General features: G+C 44.0%; 1 protein-coding gene across 4 annotated transcripts in view; it reads left to right on the top strand.

Moving 5' to 3' along the window:
* Window positions 1-20,084, top strand: part of Rfx4 (regulatory factor X4) — a 154,723-nt gene that overhangs the window by 121,586 nt on the left and 13,053 nt on the right. For 2 of the 4 annotated variants that reach the window (XM_059245594.1, XM_059245592.1), the window contains exons 14-17: window positions 6,640-6,759; window positions 7,056-7,217; window positions 9,402-9,470; window positions 19,881-20,043. In XM_059245594.1, coding sequence (XP_059101577.1) covers window positions 6,640-6,759; window positions 7,056-7,217; window positions 9,402-9,470; window positions 19,881-20,043 — 514 coding nt within the window. The remainder of the gene's footprint in view (window positions 1-6,639; window positions 6,760-7,055; window positions 7,218-9,401; window positions 9,471-19,880; window positions 20,044-20,084) is intronic. The other 2 variants (XM_059245593.1, XM_059245595.1) reach the window with 1 other exon arrangement.

Genomic DNA, 20,084 nt, shown 5'->3' with positions numbered 1-20,084 from the left:
AGGGGAAATGGAATACTCTGAACACTTAAGAGAGAGATGGCAAGGAAGGAGGTAAGACGGCACAGGACACAGGGTAAAGTGACGGTCAGAACAAGACGAAGAAACGATAATCCGGACAAAGGAACAAGCCTCGGAACCTGTGAAACGGCAGGCACAACTGTTTTTAAGAGGCAAGACTTTCTAAGTCATGTGAGATAATAATCTTAATTTATGAAAATCCCTATTTAAATGATTAAAAACAAAGGCCAGAAAGAAGAACACCCATTATGTTATCTATGGCTAATTTCAATTTCAAACCTGGCAAGAAGGGTAGGAGAAAAGACCATTGTGACTCAGCTACACGTTGTTTCCCATGGATGAAAACACTAGACAATCTCATTCCAGGCTGTTGTTTGAGGTGGTCTTTCTCTATGCAGCCTTGGCTGGCCTGAAATTCTCTACGTAGAACAGGCTGGCACCAAACTGACAGAGATACCTACCTCTGCCTCCCAAGGGCTGGGATTAAAAGTGTGAGCTACCATGCCAAGCTTTTCCTTTATTAAATCACGATTAATGGTGGATGAACTGTCTCAGTGAGTAGGGAAAGGTGCTTACTGCCAAATATGATGGCCTGAGCTTGATCCCTGGGACCTGCAGAGTGGACAGAGAGAACTCACTCCTAGAAGCTGTCCTCTGGCTTTCACATGTGCCCAGCGGTACGTGTGTGCCTTGACACCCACTCCACAACAAATAAAAAGTAAAATGATAACAGTAATAATCATGATTGATAGGGATTGGTAGGGATCTACTAAAATTTCAAGTATGATTCCAAGTCTAATCATGGATAAGCAGCATCCTGTATTCATAGATTAAAAAGGAATGTCACATGGCACCTTTACAGTTAATAGAGAAAAGAAGGCATTAGTTTGCAGTCACTTGCCATGTATAATTTTTGAGAAACTCTTTGTAAAGTAGAAATCGAAGGGAATATTAAAAATTATTTTAAAATCTCTACAACAAATAATACATTGAATGGTGATATTTTATGTTTTCCTGTTTAAGGCATAGAAAGTTAGGAATTACATATCATCCTCTCAAATAAATGTGTACAAGAGGTCTAGCCAATAAATAAGTAAAGGAAATTCATGAATTAAAAGAAAAACACTAAATCATCTATTTAGAGACATATTGATTGATGAAGAGAAGAGAGTCCAGGGCTGACAAGATGGTTCAGTGGGTAAAGGGGCCTTACTGTCAACCCTGGCCAGCTGAGTCAACCCCCAGGACCCACATGGAGAAGGTGAGAACTGAATCTTACAAGTTGTCCTCTGACCTCCACATCCATGCTGTGGCACACACGCATGCACACATGCATGTATATGTAAAATAAATAAATATAATAATGCTTATTTAAGAAAATAGTCTATAAGTGAAACGGAAATTAAGTTACTTCAGTTTTTCTAAAATCATTGGTAATCTCAGCACAACACTGATATACAATTTAAAAATAATAGCATTACTCATAGTAACAACTGAGACTAAAAAGTACCTTGAAATAATTCTAAAATAAAAAAAAAGTGTTAAGATCTCCAAAGCTTCATGGCCAGGTATTGTGGCTCATGCCTGCTGTGTTGGCACTTGGATGGCTGAGTTAGGGGCCGCTGCAAGCTCAAGCCCAGCTTGAGGTGCACAGCGAGTTCAAAGCCAGCCAGAGCCGCATGGTGAGCCCCTGTCTCAAAGAAACAGAAAAAAAAGCCCTTCAAGGAAAAAAATTATAGCTCATATTTGGAAAGATTCAACGCCCCAAAAGATGTTAATTCTCTTCCAGCTCACATCTTCAATTTGTGTGAGTATAACAACCTGATCCTTAAATTCAAATAGAAACTTACAGAGCTAGGAGAGTGAAGACACTGTCAGGGTAAGGGCGAGCAAGGTGTAGGCACATGCCCAGCGGACACTCAAGTTGACCACAAAGCAAGACAGTGTGGCATCAGAGAGGCCAAAGCCAGACGTGCAGGAGCGGAGCCTGTCTGCAGACCATCAGAACCATGTGCCCATGTCCCAGATGAGAGGCAGGGACTACTGATTGGACAGGGGTGGGGTTCACACCAGTCGATTTTCTGAGGCAAGAATTTTAGGGTGACTAAGATAAAAGTAGATGCCCCAACTTCCAAAAGGAAACATCTAAATGAAAAACCAATAACAATGACAAAAATAGATCTTAAAACTTTAAAAAATAGGAAATGATCTCTTTATGATCTTGGAATAGGAAATTGTTTCTTTAAAAAAGAAAAAAGCACATATATACACACAAAGGACACAGCATGAAGGAAGAGACTGCCGAGGTTGACATATATATATATTCTTAAAGAACATGAAACAACACAGTGTAAGAGGGTTGGCTAGACTTCTTCCTCTGGCTGTATTATAGACGGTATAAATCAGCCACAAGGAAACCCTAGAAGAGACATTGATATAGATGTTTTAAACTGCCCTGAAGTGACATTACCTCTAACCTTACAATAAGGTCAAGGGACTGATGTCAGAGCCACTCTATGATTTTAGGTGACTTTGGGATAGTTCATAAATTGCACTACTACCCATCCCTGGACCTGCTCTCCAAGGCTAGGCACCCCTACTCTGTGATCACTTGTTTTCTTGGTAATTTTAGATTTCTAAACAAGGTGCTCATGTGGCTATTTCTCCATTTGTCACTTGTGAGTTAGTTTTCTCACTGTGTTCAGTTTGTGGAACTGCGGCCATTCTAGGGGTGACACATTGGGATTTTAAACTCATGTTTAATGAGTCCCATAAACAAAGTTAAAACATGTCTAAAAAGGACATGGAAAGAAGGGAGATATTTTTGTAACTGATATAACTATCAAATGATTAAAATCCAGAATATATCGAAATGACTCTATCCTAGCTATTTACCATCTACCTATTATCTATCTATCTATCTATCTATCTATCATCTATTATCTGTCTATCATATCTATCTATCTAGTATCTATCATCTATCTATCAATCTATCATCTATTATCTACTATCTATCATATATTATCTATCTGTCTGTCTATCTATCTATCTATCTATCTATATATATATCATCTACCTATCATCTATCTACTATTTATCATATATTATCTATCATCTATCTATTATCTGCCTACCATCCTATTATCTATCTATCATCTATCTAGTATCTAGTATCTATCTATCAGCTATCATCTTATCTATTATCTATTATCTATCATCTATCTATCATCTATCTATCTATCTGTCATCTATCTATGGGAGGCACAGGTATATGTGACAGTCAGAGGACAACTTGTGGGACTTGGTCCTCTCCTTCTACCATGTGGTTCCGAGGGAAATAACTCAAATAACTTAAATTGTCAAGCTCGGTGCAAGTGCACTTACCCACTAAGATATCCTTCTGATCTTTAAACAACTGTTTTTTAAAGCAAATACCCCAGTATAAAAAAAAAGCAACAAGTACAAACAGCAATTTACAGAAGAGGGAATTCTACTCAACAATAAGCACATTTTAGACACATGTCTTTGTGGTAATTAGGTCACTGCAAAGTTCATCACACCCTCTCCACCAGCACCTTACATGGTTCTGGTAAAAGTGTAAATTATTCTGGTGGGCAATTTGGCACTGTCTCTTAAGACTGGAGGTACAATGTTCTTGGGTTCTGTTACTTGGACTTCTAGACCTAGATGCTAGGAGACAGATACAAAAATAGTCATTGTAGCCAATTTTCAATGATGAAAATTCATCAGCAACCTAGCTTTCATCAGCAGGAAAATGGGTAAACTGTGCTTTTGAGTGGCCATTCACCTGCAGCTTGCATGTCAAGGTGCATGGATCTATGTAGCCAGAAGTTTTCCTGTGTCCTGCCTGGTCTGCAGCCACTCAGACCCAAGTAAACACACAGAGGTTTATATTAATTAAAACTGCTTGGCCATTAGCGCAGGCCTACTATTAACTAGCTCTTACACTTAAACTCAGCCCATTTCTGTTAATCTATATGTCTCCACATGTTCCGTGGCTTTACTTGTGTGCCATTACATGCTGCTCCCTGGATGACGGATTGGCGTCTACTGACTCAGTCTTCCTCTTCCCAGAATTCTCCTTGTCTGTTTATTCTGCCTATACTTCCTGCCTGGCTACTGGCCAATCAGCGTTTTATTTATCAACCAATCAGAGCAACACATTCACAGCATACAGAATATCCCATAGCAGATTTATAAACAGAAAACTGTTAAAAGCAGGCTGCAGAATGCTGTGCAGAGTGTTGTATCATTTTCCTCACACCGGAAAACTATGTGTGTGTTCTTTACAGATCTCTACAAGTACTGTAGCAGTGTAAATAACAGATCAAGATTAGTATTACTCAAAGGGATGAACATAGTCAGGAAAGTAACAGTAAGGAAGGGAACATGGACTTAATATTTCCCTTCAATTAAAAAACATCTGAGCCGGGCGGTGGTGGCGCATGCCTTTAATCCCAGCACTCGGGATCTCTGTGTGGCGGATCTCTGTGAGTTCGAGGCCAGCTTGGGCTACCAAGTGAGTTCCAGGAAAAAGCACAAAGCTACACAGAGAAACCCTGTCTCGAAAAACCAGGAAAAAAACCCAAAAAAAAACAAAAAAACATCTGATTTAAGTACAGAAAAGTGTTAAGCATATCATAAAGCTATATGATAAGTATACTAATGTTCATTTTAGAATGCTCTCATTTTCTATAAGCTAGAAAAGTTTGGGCAGAATTAAGAAAATTCTAGATTCTTTCAAATACAGTTGAGTAGGTTACCATATAGCGACAGTTTTTTTATGATGGCCTTTGGAGATCACTAGCTCTAGGTCTGAGCAGGTGGTTTATACTCTCCAACCCTCACACCCCCCTCCTATTAGCTGAAAATAAACCTTCACAGTGCCGTTGGAAGGCCGACCAGCTTAGCACGGTGCACATGTGCTGGGCATAGAATGGGAGGGGAGGGTAAAAGCAACCTGTGTTATAGAGCTACAGCATCCTCTCTTCTCCCCCCCCCCCAGTTTTCCTTCTATATTTATCCTCCCCTGTGGCCATGACACTCTGGCACTGAACTGCTTATTGCCCAATAATCCTAATGATGGATTTTAAAGGACACAGTAGCCCTTGCTAAGTCAGGGTCTTCAGGAACCCTGTACTCAGAGAACCACAGCATGATTGTAGGGAGGGGGCAAGAGCCACAGCATGATCATAGGCAGGGGCAAGAGCCACAGCATGATCATAGGCAGGGGCAAGAGCCACAGCATGATCATAGGGAGGAGCAAGAGCCACAGCATGATCATAGGCAGGGGCAAGAGCCACAGCATGATCATAGGCAGGGGCAAAAGCTCTACAAAGTTCCTGTTTGAAGAATGATTGAAAATTAACAGACCTAGTGGGTGTGTTGATGGTTTCTAAGGGACTGCCTGGACAAACACTACTAGGCAAGCCCATTTTTATCATCCAGGGTTTTCCATTCTAATTTATCAGTTCATGGATGTTTCATTCCATCCATGTTGACTTAGACCAGCATCCCAGCAAATAAAATAATTTCTTCATTATGAATGCTTTAAGTATTTGATGCTAAACTTTGACTTTTTTTTTTTTTTTACTGTAACTGGATGAATCAGCCATTGTATAATTCTTGACATCACAAGTTACCATCTATTAAGCACCTGATGTATACTTATCTCATTCTGCAATATAAGCTTCACTGTCTTCCTTTCAGAGAACATCACATTGCCACTTAACTGTGTGGCTTTGCATGTGTCTATGACTCTTGAGTCCCTTTTTTTCTTTGTAACCAACTACTGTTTATCTCATATGGCTGAGATGTAGATTATACACAATAACCTACATTGGCTAATATAGTGGTTGCCACAGAACACTCACTCTGCACATCTTTGTTTTTCTTATTTAAAAGAATTAGGCAGGGTAGGTTGAAACACAGAAATCACATGTCATCTATGCTGGGTGATTTTAGACCTTGGAGACTGTTGAGCACATACATTGGTACATGGGACAGTCTTTAAAATGACAGTTCACTTTCCTTTTTAAGGAATTATCTACATTCAAAATGAAGAGTTCTTGAAAAGCCCAAATTTTTTCCACCTGGTACCTTTCCTAAAAACCTTGTGCTAATAAGTCTCAAAAACATCTAAGAGAATCTGTCATTGCAAATTTACTATTTCAATTCTGCTCCTGGGATTATACCAGGTACATCAGTAGACACCCATGAACTAAAAGGCACAGTCCCTCCACGTGCACACTTAAAGGATGTGCTATAGAAAGAATGGAAGTGAGTGCCATGGTGTTGATGAACACAGAGCAGAGTGAGGAGTGCCAGGGTAAGGACAGGCTGCTGGGAACCTGAAGGATCAGGCGCATGTGAAAGTGACTTAGCCTGTGCCATTTTTTATGGTGACATATGCATGGAAGTAAATAAATGGGCCTGACTGAGTATAAGGCAAAGAACAGACAGCTCTAGCCATAAGGGAGGAATAAGGGAGAGGAGCGAGGTCCTGAACACATGGTCAGAGGCCGCAGGGGATGCTGTCCACCAGGTGGGGGAACACACGAGGTGGTGTGACTCACTTCCTGTTTCATCTTTTCTCACCAGGGTCTTTTCACCTAATTCACCTGATGTTCGACGACTACGTGCTCTATTTGCTAGAATCTCTGCATTGCCAGGAGCGGGCCAACGAGCTCATGCGGGCCATGAAGGGCGAAGGAAGCACTGGTGAGCCGGAACTTCAGTGGGATGTCAAAACTCAGCCATCTGACAACTCAGGTCTGCTCTGTTTCCTTAATTCCACACGCCACAGAAGTCAGCTGTGGCGAGGGGGTCAGCTGCTGAGACAGCAAACCATCCTCCTCTTCAGAGTGGGCACCTGTGTGTACGGGGGCCATTGAAGGGTTTAAGCAGGAGTGACCAGTACAACCCAGATTAGAAAGCGTATTTCATTTTGGGGGGTTTTTTAAAGGCAACTGGCCTTGACCTTGGGATCTAAGAACTTACCTTTTCTCTATTTGTAGCGGAAGTCCAGGAAGAGATTATCTTGACTGAGGCTTCCCCACCCACCCCTTCACCGGTACCATCATTTTCTCCAGCAAAATCTGCCACCTCTGTGGAGGTGCCACCTCCATCCTCCCCCGCCAGCAACCCATCCCCTGAATACACTGGCCTCAGCACAACAGGTAAGGGGCTTCCGAAGTGCTGAGGTGGGGGGGGCAGATGTTGAAAGCAAGAGGTTTCTGGAAAACAGTCTTCCTCAAAAGACGAAGAGAAATGCCAAGACTTGGGAATCTTGGATTTGTGGAAGGCTTACAGGTCTCAAATTACTCATTAGCACATCTTCCATATGTTGCTGCTTTCAGTTGGCAGATTAAACACATGATAAATCTCTATTCCCCAATGTAAGCCGCTGAAATTATTAAAATGTTAAGTGAGTTAGTGTGCAGGCATTCTTGAAAGCAAGAAGCACGAGCCAAACCTGAGCAATGTCTCTGGGAAGGTGGCCAGGCAGGAGGCCACGTTCAAGCTACAGTAAGGCAGCAGTGAGTGAGTGAGGCAGCAGCTGGGAACATAGTTGGTCTTGGGCCACGCTTGGTCCACCCTGAGCACAACTTGTAAAGCTGATGCCACTAGAAAGCTGTTCTGATGGGAGAGCCACAGCACAAGATACGCACTGTGTTCTCATATGCCAGACCACAGCCGAGAATCGCCCAAGCCTAGGTAATCACCCATATCCAGGACAACTGAAAGAACCTCAAGTAGATATTTTATATATCAATATTCATACAAGTATTTACAAGATGGAAAGGACCCATCTGTGTTCTTTGCCATTGAAGGTAAATAGACAGAAACATGGTGTACGATAGAACATTATTTCGCCTTAATTTTAGAAGAAATGGCATTCTAATATAACATTATAACATGAAGGATCTCAAAGGCATTGTGCTAAGTGAAATGAGCTAGATGTTAAAGGACAAATGTCTGACTCCACCGTATGGGGATCCTACAGCAGTCAAATTCATGGAGTAAAATACAGGATAGAGGCAGGGGACAGGGTCGTAAGGACAGAGCTTCAGTTTGGGAAGATCCGAAACTCTGGAGATGCATAGTGATGGTAGACATACATTCCAACAAATGTACAAATGCAGCTAAGCTGAAAAGGGTTTAATTGATAGATTTTAGGTTAAGGTGTTTTATCACATATACACACACATACACACACACACACACACACACACACACACACACGAGAAGAACAGCACAACACAGTAGGCAGGGGGAATTATACACTCATGAGAGTCAGAGATCTTCAAAGAAATAGACAGTTGATGAAAAAGAAATTTCAACAGATAGGTTGAATAGAAAATAAAATACAACTGAAAGAAAATTAAAATAATGAGCTAAGAGATTCCCTGATAGTACAATCAACACAAAGAGATAAATATTAAGTATGAGAGTTACACTAAGAGAAAGAGCCGATACATTCAGGAATTACAGTCTGTTGTTATTCTTCTGAAACAGTGTCTCCCTGTGCAGCCCTGGCACTCCATCTGAGCAGACCAGGCTAGCCTCAAATCTGTGGTGAACCTACTGCCTTTGCCTCTGAGTGCTGGGGTGACAGGTGTGTGCCCAACCAACATTCATGTTTTGAACACGTGTTCCAAGAAAGAGCATGGTGACTCACACATGTAATCTAGAACTCAGGAGGCTGTGAGGCAGGAGGATTGCTGAGTGTTGGAAGCCATAATGGGTCTATAGAGTGGGTGGGATGGGGCTGCAGAATGAGCTCTTATCTCAAAAACATGAAGAAGAGAGGAAAGGGGGAGGAAAGTGAGGAAGGGAAGAAAGAAGTACTGTGCTACTAGAATGAAAGAAAGCTCAGGAGGAAGGGAGGGAGGGAGAGAGAGAGAACTAATAACTTAATGGCTTTACAGAATAACTTAGGGTAACAGTGTTCTTTCCTTGAATCCTGAGGTGAATTACATGGGCGTGGGGGTGGAAGTCATCTCTAAACTCACTGAATAAAATCAAAGATCTTATCAGCTCCAAAGAACACAGGTAACCACCAAAGGAGACTCGGATGACACCAGACTTCTCATCAGCAGCAGCAGATTCAGTATCTGATGCAGTGTTTTTAACAAGCATTGAGAATCTTCAGGAAAGAATCCTATTTTGTAGGTTTTGTTGGGGGGCAGTGCGAGTGCATGTACATCTATATATTTTTCAAGTGCCAAGTCCTGTGCTGAGTGCCATGTATGAATATTACTATGCCAAAGCCTTGCTACCAAAAGGCCACACAGGAATGAGAGAAATAGAGCCAATCATCATAGAAAACAGCATAATCAAGGTATGAACTAATGCTACAGGGCTGTCAGGGAAGGAGAGTGCGTGCTTGGAGGCATCGGGAGAGACCTCACAGAGGAGTGGAGGGTTGGGTAAGTTCCTGCGCCATCCTGTTTATTACTCAAGCTTTAAGTCTTTCTTTTTCCTTCTGTTAGTTAAGATGGCCTTGGTGCTACATAATATGTAAGGAGTTATTACAGCAGAGACCCACTTCATGCATGCACACAGCTTTGGGGGGAATTCTGTCACAAGGAAAGCATTTTAAATGCGGCCATTTGGAAGTGCCTATTCTCCCAATATTGGACTCCTCCAGATTCTAGCGGGTTCCCAGACCAGCACCTTCTCACAACTTAGCAGACAAGCTCCTGGGAAGTGCCGGTAGCCACACTGGCTTGGAAACTCTGGGAATCCAGCTGAACAAACCTTCAGACAAGCAGTTATGACACTCACCAGCAAGACTGGCAGGGGAAAGAACCAGCAGCATCTTTGCTCACTGACAGCAAGACAGGGGCACGTGTAGGCACTGTTCACAGCCCTCCAGAACTCAGGGCTTCTTCCTAGATTGGAGTATTAGTATACCACCATCCCTGGGTCTCCTGCTTCGCAAAGGAAGCAGAGGAGCAATGAGCTACCAAGAGCCACTTCCCTGAACCAAGCCCCTGACAATTCCACCAATTCCACCATCACCAAAGCAAGCCCAGAGTCATGGCCATCCTGTCTTCTAAAACACATGGACAAGTTTTGCATACCAAACAGTGTGGTGAGGGTGAGAGACTTCTCCCAGCTCTGCGCATCAGTCCAAGGGGTGGTTGGGAAACGAGGGTGTGAGGCGTGTGCAGGGAAGCCTAATGGGAACGTCTCAGAGTCATCCTGCTAGTGAGTCTGCCTGGCTTTCTTTGTAGCAATTTGGAGGCCTCAAGGTAGGGCAGGTGTGACGATCACCAAGGCCACAGGAATATCATAAAAGTGTTGAGAGATTTCTGTGCAACATGCTGCAGGTCATAAAAGTACCTTCTTAGAAATACAAATGTGAAACAGGCTCTCTTCGGGCGACTGTAGGCTTTGAAGATTCTGGCACATTCCAGCTTTGTTCTCAGGCATCTCCAGAGGGCATTAAAAATGTCATCCTACATAAAAGTATCTATACTAGTACCACTTTTGAAATACCCCATGGATCAAATCTGGATCCATAGACTGGATCTTGATGTGCAATGGGCCATGGTCTTAGAAGAAACACACACATAATTTCTAAGAAGCTGCATGGTTTTATGTATATGCTATAAATGTATTATTGTAGAGTTCTTAACTTTCATGCATACTTTCATTGAATAATATTGTAACTTAGAAAATGATTATACAAATCTAATGAAACATGCCCATCATGTTCTTTAAAAAAAGTTAACTCAGCATATGATTTTAATGTCTAGTTAATGTCATTAAATTGCTTTCACATTCCATCTACTTTCCAAAAAACTAAAACCAAAAAATTACATTTATTTTTGTATGTGTGAGTATGTATGTGTGCACTTGTGCATGTTGAGTATGTGTGTGTACACTTGTGAATGTGTAAGTGTGTGTGTGCGCACATGTGCATGTGTGAGTACGTATTGGTGCACTTGTGGATATGTGTGTGTGCACATGTGCATGTGTGAGTATGTGTGTATGCACTTGTGCATGTATGAGTATGTGTGTGTGCACTTGTGAATGTATGTGTGTGTGCACATGTGCATGTATGAGTGTGTGTGCACTTGTGGATGTGTAAATGTGTGTGCACTTGTGATGTATGAGTATGTGTATGTGCACTTGTGAATGTGTGTGTGTGCACATGTGCATGTATGGGTATGTGTGTGTGCACTTGTGGATGTGTAAGTGTGTGTGTGCACATGTGCATGTGTGAATATGTATGCGTGCACCTGTGGAGGTCAGAGAGAAACTTGTGGTAGCTGATTCTCTCCTCCTACCATGTGAGTTTCAGGGACTGAACTCAGGCCATCAAGTTTAGTCACAAGTGCCTTTCCCACTGAGCCATCTTGCCAGATTCAACCCAAATTTTCTTTGAAGGAACCCAACGTAGGGTCTGGGAATGTAGCTTAGTTGATAAAATGCTTGTTTAGCATTCCCAAAGTCTTGGGTTCAATTCCTAGCAATGCTAAACTGTGAATCTCGCTGCACCTATGTAATCACAGAACTCAGGAGGTGAGGCCAGATCAGAAGTTCAAGTATCATTGATGAAATGATGTATCATCAGGTTTGACTTAAGAGTCAATGTCAGCCAGATACCGGAGTCTTTCAACAAACCTATGTCTCCTTTTGAATGGACACTTCTTCGTTTTTCAGCGATGAAAAAGAGAACAGTTATGTCTGTTCTTTGAACACAAAGTATTAGTCAATGGCGTATAACCTCGTGGCGAGGGCTAGGAAACACTCGGCAGCACCCAGAGTGAGTTATGACTTGCCAGGAAGACAGTTTCCCTACTTTGTCTAGCTTCCACGTTCACGCAGACATATATTTTTAAATATGGTATCAAGACTGTGCTATCATTTTTAAACAAGAGGGGAGTGGGGGTGGGGGAGAGAAAAGGATTGGCACAGGTACCTAAAACCGAGGCTGTCAAGGCCAAGGGAGTTTACTAGAGCCTTTGGGCATCTCAAGATAAGAGCTAGTTATAGAACTCCTCACCAACAGATTTCCACCGGGTAAAACTTAGCTCGCTGCCATCCACCCACCTGGAACTCTGTGGGCTTGCCGCCTCCCTCGCGGTCAGGCAAAGTTCAGAAACTTTAATTCTAGGGGAAGGGGGCTCTCTTGCCTCAGGGGCATGGCAGGTGGTGCCTAATTGATCAGTCTATTTAACATGACATGGGGCTGCAATTCTTTAATGTCATTTAAAACAAAATGTTAAGCTCAGACTCTGTCTGGGCAGGCCACCGAAGGGCTCTAAAACCCCCATTTATGATGTCACTTTAAGTGTTCCCTCCTTTGGCAATGACAATAAAAGTTAACTATTAAGCTTATGTTTTCAGCTTCCCACCCAGGTTCCCTGCAGCACAAAAGCAGCAAATTCAATCACTGGGAAGCTGGCTGCCTGATGAAATGGGGGCTCCTCACAAACGGCCCTGACCGTAGGACATCTGGCCTGCCCAGCTGTACGTTCTCGGCCGCAGTTGAGGATGTCACAAAGATAACTGACCCTTCCACTTTCCAAATAACAAAAGCCCACTTATGCTAAGGCCGACTAAGCCCAGCGGCTCCCAGTGGTGGACACTGGTGACTCATTTACAGTGAATCCTCTCCATCACAGCTCCTTCCTCCTCACTGAAGGGACAGAATTAGGAGAAATGAATCAGGACAGAAAAAAGACTGTTTCCCACGTGCTTTGATTTCGCTCTATCCATCACATCTTGACTTCGTTCATCCGTCCACTTCATCTTTTATTCATTTGTTCATGCAATCAATACGGGCTCTGTGTTTAGGCTGTGCCCAGCCCTGGAGGTGCAGAAGTGAGAACAAAACAAAACAGATATGGCCGCTGCCCTTAGTGGTACTTAGGTCCCAGTGGGTGAGAGTGGACACAGAAGTAAACTACCAGGTAAATATGTAACTTCAAATGGCCGTAAGAGGTCTGAGTGAAATAGCAAGGTGTTAGGAAAAAGTATAACCTGGAGGCCTGCCCCAGTTGGTGAACAGAGACTGCCTTCCTAAGGAAGTGACATCTGTCACAAAGCTGGCCGGTCAGTCACAAGGAGCCAGCCATGTAAGAGTCGGGGAGCGGCAACATGGACATCTTGTGTACAGGTTGGAGGCAGAAAGGGCTTGGGGTAAAGGGCTGTGGGTGTGAGTAAAGGGGATTGTGCCAAGAGGTGAAGTCAACATGTCTTCCTGGGACTAGATTCATCTGTCGCCCCGGCCACTTTGGTCAATCTGATGGTGACTGTGGAGCAGTCACTGTGTGCAGTAACTCAAACAGGCAAGGCTTCTGTGTCAGTGGGCACAGTCCTTAAACACAGCTATCCCCAGGACTGCGGCAGCCATGGATGCATCTGGATAGAGGTACAGGCAGATCCATAGACAGAATCTTTCTGTCTCAGTCATGAAGGATATAAGAAACATTTGTTTAGTGTATCTCAGGAGACAAGTATCAATATCCAAATAAAACCTTTTGTGACTATAGTAATTAAAAATAAGCAAACAAATAAAAATTTATCTGTCCTGCCTGTAGAGATGACTAGGGGTTAAGAACACTGGATGCTCTTGTAGAGGATCTGGGTTTGTTTCCTAGTCCCCCATGTGACATTCTGTAACTCTAGCCCCTGGGCACGAAAATAGCACACATATATACATGCAGGCAAGATATCCACACACAGTTTACACACCTTTTAAAATAAAAACACAAGCTGGCAGCACAGTAACCACCAGCCACATATCAGCCAGTTCAACTAAGGAACTGAACTTTTCATCACATTTGGTTTTAATAGTTTAAGTTTGAACAGCTGTAGGTGGCTGGTGGCTAGCGTCTAGGGCATCGAGTTCCAGATTCTCCACACACTCACAGGAGCATCTTCCTGAGAAACTGCAAGCAAAGACTTAGGCTAGATTTTCCAGGTTGGGGAAAAGGTTCAGGGATCTCCTCCACCACCTGGAGGAGAAGGTATAGCTGGACAGTCGGGGAAACTGTCCGTTCACACAAGTGTGCAGCAGAATCTCACAACTTCTGGCTGGGGACGTAATTCAGCGGTAGGGTGCTTGCTCAAGTACCAGCCCTGGTGGAAAGACTTTCATTTTAAGCAGGCAACATGACAGGAAGCAATGTGTTACAGAGCCTTGCCTCTTAGTGCATGGCTCATGGACCAGCAGCACCGTCATCTCTGAGACTCCTCCCACAGTAGATGCTCCCCTGCTGACCCAGTGGCTCAGATCTGCATTTTAACACCATCTTCGGGGATCTGAGCCTGGGAAGTGCGCTTGCTATGGAAAGGCTTTGGAGCCAGGGCTGTCTGCACTCCACATCCAACTGTGCATCTAACCTGAGTGAGATCCCTCACCTCAAAAAGGATACCTGACAAGTCTGGACATGGTTCTGTGTGCCTGTAATCCCAGAATCTGGAACTGAATTTGAGGCTGAGGCTGGAGAAAGGACGTTCATGTGTTCAAGACCATCCTAGGATAGTAGGCCCTGTCTCAGAACAAAGCAAACAACACAGAAAAGAGCGGTAATGCCATTGGCCCCAAAACTGTGTGGGAAAAGAAACACAGATGAGTTCTGCTTTCCGGTGGGTGAACATTCACTAATTCACTCGGGAAATTACTGACTGGCCTTTCTTTTCCAAGCCCACTTTCTGGCCTGTGCTTGCAACCCCATCCAAAACCAAAACAACCTTGAGAAAGAGTGTTCTCTTGGGGATGGGGAGGAAATGGTCCCTTATTGTAGTGTCAGCCCCAGAAAGCAGCCATCAGCTGCCCCTTGGAGGATCTATAGAATCCTGAATGGTCAGGAGCCCTACCACTGTCCTCAGACCTTTGAACATGAGGGGTTGTGTGAATGGTGTGGGCTTGGAGGCAGCACAAGGGAATATGGGAATTAGGCAGATAGGGAAGCACTGTTGTTTAACCAACAAATAACAAGCATTTGGGCTGTATCAGCCTTTCCTTTATTAGTGTCCCCTAAACCACAGCCTTTGTGGCAGCTCCTCTCACTGGAGGTCCCCACCCAGGAGCTGGCATACGGGATGCTCTCTCTGCTCCCCAGGCAGAAACTGCTTCTCACCCAAGCCAGTAGGTGTTAATCTGCTTAAGGCTGCCTGAGTGGATGCATTAGATTGCTGGCACACGGCCATTTAGAGGTTTTGTTCCCTAGACGGCGGGGGCCCATTTTCCCAGGAGTTCTACTAGCTTTTTGTTTGATAAGGGCCATTCCTAGCTGCACTGGCTCCTTCAAAGACAGATTCAATGAAATCAAAACTTACTGAACACCTACTACTTGGCAGGCCCGAAGCTGGGGATGGAGACCTGAATTAACAGTTGCTGTGCTCTCGGGCTCAGACAAAAGTAACTTCTGCTGCATTCCTTCAGGTGATGGCTACCCCACCAAGTCTTCCTACTGCTTAGAAAAAGCACTCTGCCTTCCTTGACTGCCCCCTCCAACTAGGCATTGGTTTTGCCCACTCCCCTGAGGTACAGGGCTTAAAGGGTTAAGCACTTGCTTGTTGTGACTGACTGGTTCCTTATTCTCTCAAACTTTTCACCCCCTCCCATTACAGTTCTGGTAGTAAATCTATGTTTTTTTGTGAATTCTTTTCACAGAAGCAATATGCATTTGTTATAGAAAAACACAAAACCAAAACCAAAAATTTACAAAGCACCAACTTTCTCATCCAGAAATAGCACATTTTAATTTTTTTAAAAAGGGAAAATGTTTAAATTTTAAAAGTGCTATAATCTCATGAAATGTATTGTTTGTGGTCTATGCATGGGTGTATGATTGTGTGTTCACAAGTACACCCAGGTGCATTTGTGCATTCATGCACGTGGAGACCAGAGGTGGGTGTCAGGTGACTTCCTTTGTCACTCTCTACCTTGTTTTATACGAAAGGTCTGTCTGGGAACCTGGAGCTGGCTGGCCAGTGAGCTCCAGGACCCTCCCCAGCACTAAGATTACAGGCACACAGATGCTCCCAGCGTTTTACATCCATTCTCAAAATCTGAACTCAAGTCCTCGCACTCTGCAGCTAGCACTTTACCAACAGAGCCGTCTCCTCCACACCTCTAAGAAAAATTTAAAACACAGAGAAGGGAGCCACATCCAGTCCAGTCACCTGAGATGTAATTATCTCAGGAACTTTCTCTTCTGATCTTTGTGCAGCTCTTATGAAGGATTTCTAACAACACTCCTGACGAAGTCACTCTTTGGTAGTTTATGAATGATTTCTGGCAGTACACCCGATGAAGCCACTGTTTTTGGTGGGGAAGAATATGACAGATGTGAAATGTAGAAAGAGGGGGGCTTGTCACTTCCTGAATGAGGGCTCCACAGAAGCACATTCTTTAGAAGTTTGCTGTGACTGGCTACCTTACAGCTTTTCATCACTGTGACAAGTAACTGAGACGATGACGATGTTTATTCTGGCTGTTTGGAAGGTCTTGAGTAGCCCCGGTGCTCTGTGCTTGGAGTGGCACATCATAGCTGAAGTGAAACCACTCACCTCACGGCCAGGAAGTGGAAGAGAGTAAAGAGGAGGCCAGACTCCCACAATCCCCTTCATGGGCATGCTGTCATGACCTAAAAACTCCCACTAGGCCCTGCCTCTTAAACACTCTAGGGATCGAGCCTTTAACACATGAACATTAAGACGCAGACTATAGTACACGTTATCTCATCAGTAGGGAGGCTGGGCAGGAAGAATGGAGTTTAAAGCAGCCTGGGTTACATAGCAAGACCTTGTTTCAAAACAATAAAGAAGTATAGTCTGTGATAAGATTGACCCAAAAAGCTTGCCTTTCTTCCTTAGACTCTGGAATGAGAGACACAGAAACATACTTTAAAGGCCTTTCAGGAGGGCTGGGAGGTGGTTCTGCAGACAAAACACTTCTGTGTCAGTCTGTGTTCAGTCCCTGGGACCCATGTAGAGACGGAAGGAAAAAAGCCTCTCCACAAAGATGTCCTCTGGCCCCCACATGCAGGCAATGGCATGTACCTAGCAGTAGTAGTAATAGTAATAATAATAATAGTAATTTTATTTTAAAAACACATTGAAATTTAAAAACAATATTTTAAAAACAAAATGAAGGAGCTGGGGAGATAATTAAGTTGGCAAAGCCAGCTGGAGTGGCATATGTCTATAATCCTAGGTGAGTGGATCTGTGGCTCACTTACCAGCCAGTCTAGCTGAACTCACAAGCTCCAGGTTCAGAGAAAGACCCTGTCTCAAAGGAAAAAGTGAAGGACAGCTGAGCAAGACATGCGATGTTGATCTCTAGCCTCAACACACATGCCTGCCCCCCAAACACACATACCACACACACACAGACACTAGAGCACCTGAACTCAGGTGCCCAACTCTCATTTTTAACCCACTGCACACCCGGTTCACTGTCATATATGATCTTAATCCTTACAATAGCCTTGCAAGAGAGAGGTGACTAATCCTACTTTACAGACAATGAAGCAAACATTCACAAGATCTGAGAGGCTTGCCCAAGATCTCCCAGTTAATACAGAGCAGAAACAGGACTCAGAGCAAAGAGACACACAGGCAGAGAGAGGGGAAAGCCTGGGGTTGGCCTGGGCTACCTGGATGCCCTGAGACCATGGGCAAGACATTCAGCATCTTCTGAAGCCTCTCCCTCAGCCAGTGCTGACACAAGGAAGCTGTCTTAAGAACTGAGATGAAGGCCGGGCGGTGGTGACGCACGCCTTTAATCCCAGCACTCGGGAGGCAGAGCCAGGCGGATCTCTGTGAGTTCGAGGACAGCCTGGTCTCCAAAGCGAGTTCCAGGAAAGGCGCAAAGCTACACAGAGAAACCCTATCTCGAAAAACCAAAAAAAAAAAAAAGGAACTGAGATGAAGTCCACTCTGTGTGTGTGTGTGTGTGTCGGGGGGCTGGGGGGAGGTACTGATGACATAGAACAGTTTAGCGTGCCTTCTTTATGTGGGTGTTTGAAAGAAGCGAGATGGGAGTGTAGGAAATGCCATTTCACCTGATTCCTAATTACGCTTTTATCTCCAAGTTAGCTCTTCTTTCTTCTTCCATTTCCATATTCTCAAATTCTCTGTGCTTCTACATGTTTCTTTACTTTTTTTTAATTTAAGGATGTTTGTAAAGCACTTGGCCTGTAATAGTTGTTCAACAGAACACAGCTCTTTGTTACGCTCTTGAAGTAGATCTTTGCCACTTCATTAAAAACGGTGTTATCTGCATTCCAAGTGTGCAGATTTACGGAAGTTCTTAGTGCAAGGCTCTTTCAATAATAAAACAATACATTTAAAGCTAGGTTTCTTTCCCCCCTTCCTCACGGCTCCTCCTCGTCAGGCCTCTGCCCTGCAAACAACACAGTGCCAATCCACCAGCTCTGCCCGTCCTGCCACCCCATGTCAACACAGCGATTTCCCGTGCCATCAGCAAAGCCTTGGGGGACAGACACACTGAATTCTAACATGCAAACTCTTCCTTTGCCTTTCTGTAAGAGCTCTAAGGTAGAAATGGGCTTCTGCAGACAATACAGGATTTTGTTTTATTTCAGCTTTTTTAAAATGTATTTTACTTTGTGTGTATGGGTATTTTGCTTGCCTGTGTGCATATGCACGGCACGTTTACCTGGTGCCCATGTGGGCCAGAAGAGGGGGATGCGTCCCCCGGGACTGAAGTGGGTGCTGGGAGTTGAACTCGGGTTCTGGGAGAGCAGTCTTAACCACAGAGCCATTTCTCCAGCCTGTTTTATTTGATCTTAAAAATAGCATCTGTTACCCTATCCTCCAGCTTTCTGTGTACCCAGAAAGGACACTGAATCCTGTTCCTTACACCTTGTAAAACAGGTTTATTTCTGCTTTCTTAATATTTTAGAATTTATCAGAAATTAAATTGTCTAATGAGTTTACTGCTTTTAGCAAGTTTTTAAATTATTCTTATAAAAATTCTACCCATCATATAAAATGTGCCTTTAGAGAACCTTTTTCAAGTCGGCCCACCCTCATCCCCAGTCATAAGCAGCTTCAGGTATCCAATTAAAAGGCAGTAAGTGGAATTAGTGATGTGCATGGGCTAGGCCACAGTCCCGGTCCCTGTCTACCAATCTCCAGAGAGAGAGAGAGAGCACAGTGATCTACGTTCGGTGCTTGAAGCAGTTTGCTGTCTCTGGAACACCTGTTGAGTTGAACACGGAAAGTTAATTTGCAGTGCCTGCCCAGCTACACTGGGCCAGGCTTGGCATTCTTTTTCTTTCTCTCTTCCTCTCTCTCCCGTCCCTCTTCTTCTTCCCCTTGAGCTTTTTACTGAGTGTATTTGGGCAGTCAGGCCCTATCCTAAATGCCAGGATGGGCAGACTGGCACACGCCTAGGTAGCCTCATGGAATTTGCACTCTGGTGTTGGGGAGGGGATGGGCATTAATCAAACCACAAACCTTCCAGAATGGGGGACTGAATATTGAAGTAGGTACCACGAAGGCCTACGATGCCCTGGAGGGGCCTCACCTAGTCTGGAGACAGCAGACAGCTTCTCTGGATTCATAGATGAAGACCGAGTGGGTAGTGAGGGAAGAGAAAGGATTCTAGGCAGCAGAAGCAGCATGTGCAAAGGCCTTGAGATGCTAGAGATTGTGGTACTCTGGAAAAAATAATTCTGTGGCTAGACCAGGGGCTGCAGGGGAGACTTCTGGTAAGGTGAGCCGAACCAGAGAAAGCCTTGAAATGACTGATTTTGACTTTCAGCTTAGGAGCAGTGGGAAGACACTGGAGTGTTCTAAAGACAAACTTTTAGTGACTGAAGCAATTGTAACCTGTCCCTTAGGAGCAATGCAGTCCTATACGTGGTCGCTAACATACACAGTGACAACAGCTGCTGGGTCCCCAGCTGAGAACTCCCAACAACTGCCCTGCATGAGGAGCACCCATATGCCTTCTTCCTCTGTCACACACAGGATACCGGTCTACTCCCACCGAGAGGAGCATGGGTAGGTGACTTGCTTGGCATTGAACTTCAGAAAGGTTCAGA

This window comes from Peromyscus eremicus, chromosome 18 (assembly GCF_949786415.1).
Source record: "Peromyscus eremicus chromosome 18, PerEre_H2_v1, whole genome shotgun sequence".
In the NCBI taxonomy this organism is placed as follows: Eukaryota; Metazoa; Chordata; class Mammalia; order Rodentia; family Cricetidae; genus Peromyscus; species Peromyscus eremicus.
This window is presented reverse-complemented; position numbering and strand designations above follow the sequence as displayed.